The 10,181-nt window shown below is 37.4% G+C and overlaps 1 protein-coding gene across 1 annotated transcript in view; it reads right to left on the bottom strand.

The window, feature by feature from the left end:
* Positions 1-1,570: 1,570 nt before the first annotated feature.
* DHX36 (DEAH-box helicase 36) overlaps positions 1,571-10,181 on the bottom strand; it is a 45,769-nt gene continuing 37,158 nt past the window's right edge. Inside the window, exons 23-25 of the mRNA XM_043473949.1 lie at positions 7,403-7,523; positions 4,965-5,117; positions 1,571-4,667 (exon numbers count right to left, since the gene is read on the bottom strand). Of these exons, the coding sequence (XP_043329884.1) occupies positions 4,482-4,667; positions 4,965-5,117; positions 7,403-7,523 (460 nt within the window). The 3' untranslated portion in view covers positions 1,571-4,481. The remainder of the gene's footprint in view (positions 4,668-4,964; positions 5,118-7,402; positions 7,524-10,181) is intronic.

The raw sequence follows: 10,181 nt of genomic DNA, 5'->3' as shown, positions 1-10,181 counted from the left end.
ACCACTACACCTGGTGTTTCTCTCCCACAGAAGTCTGCTCTAGTTCTTCTCAGTGTAATCCTTACGGTACTGTGACTACAGATTCAGGGACTCTGCATGGATAGCACGGTTCCCAAGGGTCAGAGAAAACCCGCTTTTGAGCCCTGTAGTTTCCAGGGCTATTTTGTTCTTCTGCACCAGTGTTTACACAAGACTATTTATTTGCATTTCTGTCAGCTGTAAAAATGCCTACATTTGCTGATGCCCAGGAGAGAAACCCCTCTACAGCTGTCGCTGCTTGCTCTGCGGTGTTTTTTGCCACATCTTTGAAAAAGACAGCTCCTTCTGAATTCTCTTCTGGCACCTGATAACTCTTTCCACTGTACTAGCGAATGAAGAGTGGCACATTTTGCCATATTCAGGTCAATGGCTTTAGATTTTCTGCACTTCTGAAATGCACAGAGAATAAGCCTTCCTCTCTAATATCCCTAAAGCCCCAATTACTTAACAACATGAGGTGGAAAATCAGATCAGAACACACATATACGACAACCAAGGAAAACAGCAAGTAAGTACATGAAATACTTTCATCACTGATCATTATTAAAAATACAAAACAAAATCACAATGAGCTATGAGACTCCACATCCACTCAAGGCTAAAAATAACAAACAACAACTAAAAATACCCAAGTACTGGTGAGGATTTGAAACACTAGGAATCATAACATATGGAGGGTAGGTGTGTAAAATGGAACACCCAATTTGGAAGCCAGTTTGGCAATTTCTTATAAACTTAAATACAATAAAACACAGCAATCCTAACCATAGGTACTTATCCAAGATACATGAAAGTACCTATCTACACACAGACCTGTATACATACAAAAATAATAACTTTACTTATAACACCAAAAAAAAAATTAAAGATAACTCACAAAGATCCATCAACTGGTGAATCAATAAACAAGCTGTGATGGGCTTCCCTGGTAGCTCTGTGGTAAAGAAACGCCTGCCAATGCAGGTTCAATCCCTGGTCCGGAAAGAAAACACATGCCGTGGAGCCACAAGGCCCATGAGCTGCAGCTACTTAAGCCTGCGTGCCTGTGCTCCGCTACAAGAAGCCACTGCAATGAGAAACCTGTGCTCCGCAGCCAGAGAGCAGGCCCTGCTCAAGGCAACCACAGAAGAGCCCATGCACAGCAACTGAGGCCCAGCGCAGCCACAGATACCAACAAAAGTAAACCCTGAACAGAACGAAACCAGCTGCGGTGTAACAAACACTACTACTAACTACTACTAAACAACAAAAAGGGTCTGACTTCTGATGCACAGAGCAACATGAATGTCTCAAAAGCATTCTTTGTTAACTGAAAGAAGCCAAACACAGAAGACTATATATTGTTCCATTTATTTGAAATTCTAGAAAAGGCAAAACTTTTGAATTTTCTAGTGACCAAAAGCAGATCAATGGTTGCCAATGCGTGAAAGTGGGAGCAGGGGACTGACTGCAAGGGGAACAAAGGACATTTTTAGGTGACAGGAATATTCTACATCAGGGTAACAATTACAAATGAAGACATTTGACAAAATTAACAGAATTATACTTGGGTAACTTTATTATACATAAAATAATATCTTCAAACTTATTAAAAAAGTATGTAACAGTAGTAACATATTTTATATGTTGAATTTTCAAATATTCTACAATGAATATTTTTAAAATCGGAATAAAAACGCCATGTAAAAACAATTAGTATATTATAAATATGATTATACTATATGATCACAATTACTTAAATATACATAAACTCAGAGCTCAAGAGCAGAAGGATTACCATTTACTTTGAGCAATAGAGTACATAAAATAAATTCCTCCTACAACTCTCTTATTATTCAAACTTGTAGGGTGGACTTTGTTTTAAAAATGAATAAGAGAAAATCACTTGCAATAATTGGTATAAATGCATCTAGAGCTTTTGCCCAAGTTAATGATTAAGAAGGTGTTATATAGATTCACTTTTCAAAGACTTTTTTTTTTTTAAAGGTTATTCAGTGCCTTTTTTTTCCCCTCATAAGTTTCTGTTTCAGAGTTATTTTTTCCAAGAGTTATCCTTGGTATCAGAATGGAAGCCAAATAGATTTTTCTTCTTAATGTCTTATTCTTTAAAACTACCAAATAACAGATAGTGCTAAGACCTGGAATACATTTGTCACTAAGTAACAACCCATTTTGTAAACAAAAAACATAAATAGCACCGTCAGTTAAAATTTCCATCTTTATTGGCTATAGAGAGGACATAAATTAGAGGTGATAATTAAGTCCTTTGACCTCTCTAAATAGCTCATCTGTTAAACAATCCTTCAGGAACATCTTTCCCATTTGTGGAGAGTAAATATTGGTCTGTGAACACAGAACTAATTAACAAGTAATCTGTTTTAACTGCTTTCTGCAAAGACAATTTTGGTCAAATAACTGAATTTAAACTGTATAGTAAAAGCAAGCAAGCCAAAAAAAAAAAAAAAGCACAAACATGAAAACAACATTCTTATAGAACATATAGTACCTAATTATCACCTTGAGTTTAGGGCCAAAACTAACATGCCACAATATGACGCAGAATAAGAATTCAGTGACAGACAAATCACTTTTGGGAGACTAGCCAAGAGAATGGACTTAGAACGCACAAAAAAAATATTCAGGACCCTAGGAGGAAATGATAGGTTGACATACATTCCCAGAGATGGGGGCACTACCTGAAGCAGTGCGGTTAAGATCATCACAGTCATCATATGATACTCCTTTTCCCCTGGCTTCTTTGGAAGACACAAGAAAATTTGTAGTTTTCATGGTATACCAAGGCTGTTCTTCCAAGGTTTGTCTTTTTACAGTATTTCCAATACTACAACTTTTACATCTTTTCTCAGATATAAAGGTCAACCTGTTAGATCACAAAATAAATGATAGAGATAGAAGTCTCAGCAAACAACACTCAATGATGGACAGTTAGGTGTTGCAGTTAACACGCGTTCTGCCAAGTTATGCAAAAGACTTCTAAAAGAGGCTAACTAAAACAATAAAGGGCTTATTGTTATCAGAGTAAGTCCATGTGCAGGGAAGCTGCAGAGCCATAATTCAACAGCTCACTAGTGTTACCAAGGACTCGGCTGATTTCCACCTGCCTGCTGAGCCAACCTAGTGATTCTGAGATGGCTACAGCGGTTCTAAGTGCCAAATACAGACAAGACAATGTCCAGAGGAGGAGTGCAGAATTTCCTCCTCGAAGTACCAGTGAGGAAGATCTTTCTCAGATGCCCCCGGTGCAGACCTCTTCTCAGCTGACATCAGACACGACAGGTCCATATATTCATGCCTGAAGAGTTACTTATAAGGAGAGTAAGGCCATGCGTGATTGGCTTAGACCAAGCATGATTCACCCTTGGGCAAGAGGGTCCAACATCCCTGGGAACAAGGCTGCACAGAGGAGGGGACACATGACAAGCAAACAGGAAGTGAAGGACAAAAAGGCTGTTTGACAGGCAACAGTATTTGTCTAAATCCGACAGGGCTGCACAGTACAGGTCAGACTAGCCGCCACTGGCTCAGAGTATAAAAGAGCACTCAGAGCATGAGGAGAAAAGTGTAGCCTAACGGGTCATTATTAACAGTATTTCATGGACAAGTAACTACTACCATCTGCTGAGTACCCAACACACACCAGACACTAGGCCATGCACTTTATATATAACAAGTTATGTAATTCTCACAGCTGTTACCTGTATTCTACAGAGAAAGAAAACGGGAACAGAGAGACGCCACGTAATCTGCCTAAGATCTTGGGTAAGTGACAGTGCTAAAATCTGAACTTAGGTGGTCAGGCTCTAGACCCAGGCTCTCTACTACTGCATTAAGATGCACAGGGTGATATAACAAGGATACAAATATATTCTGAAAAGATTAAAAAAAAACACCCAAGGGACAGGTGGAGATGCAGAAACCAAGCCAAAAAGCTAGCTGAGATTTACACACTGTACATTTTATTAAATACTGGACTTTATTACAACAAATTAATTTACTTCTGACAGAAGTTTCATTAGAAAAAATGTGGATGTGCCGAAATTCTTATTTGACACTGCTTTTTAGCTAATCATTCTAGTTTTACTGATTCTATCCTTGGTCATTATGGGCAGAAAGATTAATATTTCATAGCAAAGGACTTTCTCAAGTGGCACAACATTCAAAGTACGTAAGAGGAATATTCTCAAAATGTGGGCATGACCACAGTAAGAGTGTATGATCAGAGAACTTCCTGTTTTTTATGGTGTATTTATAGTAGCTACAGACAACCGTTAATTCATGCACATTAAGTCTTTACTACCTACTGAAGGTTTCTACCTTACACATTAGAATTATTCATATCCTGGGGTTTGGCATCTGGCCCGGAGTTAAACCGTGATGGAAGACAGGGGTAAAGTGGCCTCTCCGGGCACAGAGAACGCCGGTCAGCTGCGAGACCCGTCCTGGAAGCGTGGCGGCAGGCTCCTGGGAGCTGCTGTCTCCTGTGTTTTGATCAAGTCTATAATGGCCGAGAGCACAGCACAGTCTCTCGACTTAGTGTCCTTCCAGTCTACGGGATGGGGACTTTCAATCTTCTCTTGCAGAAGGATATCTAGTTCCTTTCTTAATTCCTGAAGTTGGAAAAAGGATACATGTTCAACAAAGGCAGGTCTACTATCAGTGTAATAAATAAAAGTGACTTGATCTGGTACAAGAAATTTCATAAGCTATTAGCCATTCAGAATGGTTGCTCTGTAACTATCTCAAAAACCAATTCAGAAAAACTATAAATCGATTTCTCAACACAATTTCGTCTGTTGAAATAAAGCAAGAAATATTTAATGTAACATGTACAAACTTAGATAAAAACACAACACTGTATACAAACTTGCATGCAGAATCAAAGACAATCATGTAAAGTCAGTCACCTTAACAAGGTGGGCAATTCTTGCTGGAGACTGAAAGATTATCCACTCATCTACAGCAATAGTTTCCTGATCATTATCTTTCTGGATGGATATATCACCTCCAAAGAACAAGAGACAGTATGGGGAAACTTCTGTGCAGTCATACAAGTATATCTATAAAGAAAATTAAGGCAAGTTAATATATTAAGGAGTTGGAAAGGATTATTGTCACATTAATCCAGTAAAATCACTAGTATCAATTAGTGTTTTTCTTCTAAAACAGATATTATTATTATCCTGTCAGTGTAATCACAGACTAATTTAAAAAAAATATAATTTTAAACAAGTCATTTTTCATTACTTCAGACTACAAAGTAGTTTTATATTTTTGTTTCGATTCAATCAGTAAAACTATTCTGGAAACAAAGTATTTTTCTAAGTGATAAAACCAAAACAATAATGTAGCTGAAGCTCTTTTTATTTATATATTAATATATATATTATATATTATAATATATATATTTTATTTATATATTAATTCCCACTTAATATTCTGACCAGTATTTATAAGTTATATTGGCAAGGCAATAAAATTCTTCATACACTGTGAACTCCTATATACCATGTCAGTATTTCTTGAAAAATAGGCTCTGAAAGAAAATTATGAAAATCAAATAACCTTCTATTAATTAAAATAGAAAGATCAATCACAACAAACCTGCAGACATTAAAAAGTACAGGTTATTTGCTTGAGGACATTGTAAGTCTTATCGGGAAAAAAAAAAAACTTAGGCAATTCCTTAACAAACTTAGGAATAAAACTACCAGATCACCCAGCAATCCCACTACTGGGCATATAACCTGAGAAAATCACAATTCAAAAAGACACATGCACCCCAATGTTCATTGTAGCACTGTTCACAACAGCTAGGACAAAGCAACTCAGATGTCCATCCACAGATAAGTGGATAAAGAAGCTGTGGTACATACATACAATGGAATAAGACTCAGTCATGATGTTCAACATCACTCATTATCAGAGAAATGCAAATCAAAACCTCAGTGAGGTACCATTACACGCCAGTCAGGATGGCTGCTATCCAAAAATCTACAAGCAATAAATGCTGGAGAGGGTGTGGAGAAAAGGGAACCCTCTTACACTGTTGGTGGGAATGCAAACTAGTACAGCCACTATGGAGAACAGTGGAGATTCCTTAAAAAACTGGAAATAGAGCTGCCATATGACCCAGCAATCCCACTCCTGGGCATACACACTGAGGAAACCGGATCTGAAAGAGACACGTGCACCCCAATGTTCATCGCAGCACTGTTTATTATAGCCAGGACATGGAAGCAACCTAGATGCCCATCAGCAGACGAATGGATAAGGAAGCTGTGGTACATATACACTATGGAATATTACTCAGCCATTAAAAGAATTCATTTGAATCAGTTCTAATGAGATGGATGAAACTGGAGCCCATTATACAGAGTGAAGTAAGCCGGAAAGACAAACACCAATACAGTATACTAACACATATATATGGAATTTAGAAAGATGGTAAGGATAACCCTATATGCAAAACAGAAAAAGAGACACAGATGTACAGAACAGACTTTTGGACTCTGTGGGAGAAGGCGAGGGTGGGATGTTTCAGGAGAACAGCATTGAAACATGTATATTATCAAGGGTGAAAGAGATCACCAGCCCAGGTTGGATACATGAGACAAGTGCTCGGGGCTGGTGCATTGGGAAGACCCAGAGGGATGGGATGGAGAGGGAGGTGGGAGGGGGGATCGGGATGGGGAATACGTGTAAATCCATGGCTGATTGATGTCAATGTATGGCAAAAACCACCACAATACTGTAAAGTAATTAGCCTCCAACTAATAAAAATAAATGGGGAAAAAAAAAAAAGACTCAGTCATAATAAGGAATGAATTTGAGTCAACTGTGGTAAGGTGGATGAACCGAGAGCCTGTTACACAGAATGAAGTAAGTCAAGAGAAAAACAAACATATTAACGCATATATACAGAATCTAAAAAAATAGTACTGATGCACCTATTTACGGAGAAGAAATGGAGATGCAGATGTAGAGAACAGACTCGTGGACGCAGTGGGGGAAAGAGTGACCAGGACAAATTGAGAAAGTAGCACTGGCATGTACACCCTCCCCAGTATAAAACAGCTAAGGAGTGGGACGCTGCTACAGAGAACAGCGAGCCCAGCCTGCTGCACTGTGATGCCCTAGAGGGATGGTGATATATATGCATGATTACAGGTGATTTACGCTGATGAAGGGCAGAGACCACCAAACACTGTAAAGCAATTATCCTCCAATTAAAAAAAATATTTTAAAGAAAACAAGTTTTGTTTGTAATTATGAAAACTAAACAATTTTAAAAACACAGTAAGACTGCTATTCAGATCCATGGCTATTTTATACATTCACTTACACTACTTGTCCTCATCTTCAGGTGATAGATAAGCCAGTTGTAGTGAAACTCTGTTTGCTCCACATTAACAGATTTAGGATGAATAGCAACTACTCCATCAGTTTTTGTGTAAACTTTCACCCTTTAAAAAAAGTTAAAATGTAGTTTAAAAAAACAAAACAAAACACTCTGGAGACTTCAAACCATCCCAGATTCAAAAGAAACTCCACAGATGAGTTTAGCTTATTTCTGCATTATATATTTCCAAACTTATATTTAAGGAAAGAGAATTTTTATTTTAATAAGACATGGAAAAGTATCAGATAAATATGAACACTCTAAATCATAAAACAAATCCTCTTATAGGTATAATTACTCAACATATTAGAAAAGTGACAAAATATTCCCTAATTATGTTAATATATACACCATTAAAAGACAAAGAATGAAATAAATACCTGAGAGAATTCTAAGTGAATCAGACCAACAGAATAGTCTGTACATTTTACTGTAAATCATGATACTGATAAACCATGAAACTGTTAAACTGTCCTCCATTTACGGAATAAATGGAATGATCAATTAAAAAAAAAATCCACAGGTTACATACCCAGACAAGTAAAATTAAAAACCGGAGAATTCTGTTTAAAACATAGTTCTGATTTTTAAAAACCTATTCTAAAATATGTTTTAAATGGCCTCACATTCACTGAACCCTCCAGCCCCATTTCAAAACCGGAATACTTGGAATAAACATACACAGCTCCAGCACAGTCTCTCCATTCTTAGGGGGTCTTTCCTTTGATAGTTAAGGATTTCACCTCAATTTGTAGGAGTCTTTAGTTAATATTATTCAACAAGAAGATATGAGATAGTATTTTTATATAATCATTGGTGATTATATTATAAAGGGATAATCCATTAATCCTTCCTCTGTTTTTGAGGGTATCTTTTTAATGGTTTTAGGGATCCATAAAATCATCATAGTCATGAACCATTATTTAAAATAAAATCAATTATTTTTCCTCACCACACAGTCAATTTAACCAATGTCATCCTGCAACCCTACATCACTAGAGCAGCAGGATTTGGCAAACTATTTCTATATGGGACCAGAGACAAAGTATTTTAGGCTTTGGGGGCATTCTGTCACAACTACTCAACTCTGCTAATGTAGCTAGTAAGCAGGCAGAGAATAGGCACGGCTGTGTTTCAACAAAAATTTACAAAGATGTTTTTCAGCCAGTATGCCAAAATATGCTGACCCCTGCACGTTTTACAAAACAAAGCATCAATCCAAAGATACATTTTCTTCATAAAGTCTTCCCAGGATGGCAGAGGGATATACAAAATGTATTCCAAATATTTCAGCTACCTGTAACATGTTAAGCTACCTGTACATTTTAGGGATATATATGAAGAATTTGAAAAAGTACTGAAGTCAAAAAATACTCAGATCACTTAAAATGTAAATAATCCAATCACAATGATCAACATTCATGTTACCCTATTCTCAGGTACAACATTATAGATTTCTCAACATCTGCATTCTTGACTACTGAATTCCTTCTTATGGGGGACTTGTGCATTGTGGAATGCTTAACAGCACCCCTGGCCTCCATGTACTAGATGCCAGTAACACATACGTCTCCAGTTACAAAACCACAACGTCCGCAGAACTGTCAAATGTCCCTGGAAAGGAAAGATGACCCATGCTGAGAACCACGGCACTAGAACAACAACTGCACTTTAGGCTATCTTTGAGGTCTATATTTTTTCATGTGTATAGAACAACCAACTCTTTCACTTAACATTAGTTCAAATATTTTATGCCAATATACAATGATTTTTTTTACACCTAACAGAAATGCCATACAGTATGGTCTCATAAAACCATAATTTTCCCACTGCTACTAGACATCTATGTTGCTTACAATATACTTTGCAAAAAACATTTGGAATGACTTTCTTAGAACATATTAAACCACTGGGCCGGTGACTATTTTCATGACTGCTGATACCTAATATTAAAGTGTCTTCCAAAAGTCTGACACCAACTCATATACTGCAAGCCATAGGTGACTTTCAGTTTCTCTTTTTTCTTCACCAGAATGAGTGAGCTTACCGGGCAAAAATATGCCTTATTGTTGTCTCCAATTACTATTGAGGCTGACTCTGTTTGGACCTATATTTAAAGCTATACTTTATTTCTCAAAATAGGTAAAACCCCCACAATTTCATCCAAAGAGCTAAAGTACAAGATTATCTGTTTCATGAGAGAGGAAAAAAAAAAAAATCCTGAAACATAATCTACTCCAAAGCAAGTTCCACCGAGACACTGCTTTTTAACATCTGGCTTACTATTCTCATATTTATGTGCTTAGTCGTTCAGTTGTGTCTGACTCTTTGTGACCCCATGGACTGTACCCCACCAGGCTCCTCTGTCCATGGGGATTCTCCAAGCAAGAATACTGGAGTGGGCTGCCATGCCCTCTTCAGGGATCTTCCCAACCCAGGGATCAAACCCAGGTCTCCCCACATTGCAGGAGGATTCTTGACCATCTGAGCCACCAGTGAAGCACATTTACAGTGGCATTACTAATATTCTTTGTGAAATACTGGGTGACAAAGGAAAAGACTCCAGGATATGCAGTGAGGAACAGTGGTATCTACTGTAAACAGTTTGCCTTCCCTTAAATAGCCAAAGTAAAGAATAGGGTCCTACTACAAGTAAGAACAAATGTACAATACAAGTCATGTTGTAGTAGATGGTTTCAAAAGTTTAAGAGAACTATAAGTA

Source organism: Cervus canadensis, chromosome 7 (assembly GCF_019320065.1).
Source record: "Cervus canadensis isolate Bull #8, Minnesota chromosome 7, ASM1932006v1, whole genome shotgun sequence".
NCBI classification, from domain to species: Eukaryota; Metazoa; Chordata; class Mammalia; order Artiodactyla; family Cervidae; genus Cervus; species Cervus canadensis.
The sequence above is the reverse complement of the archived record's forward strand: the minus strand, read 5'-3'. Positions and strand labels throughout refer to the sequence as shown.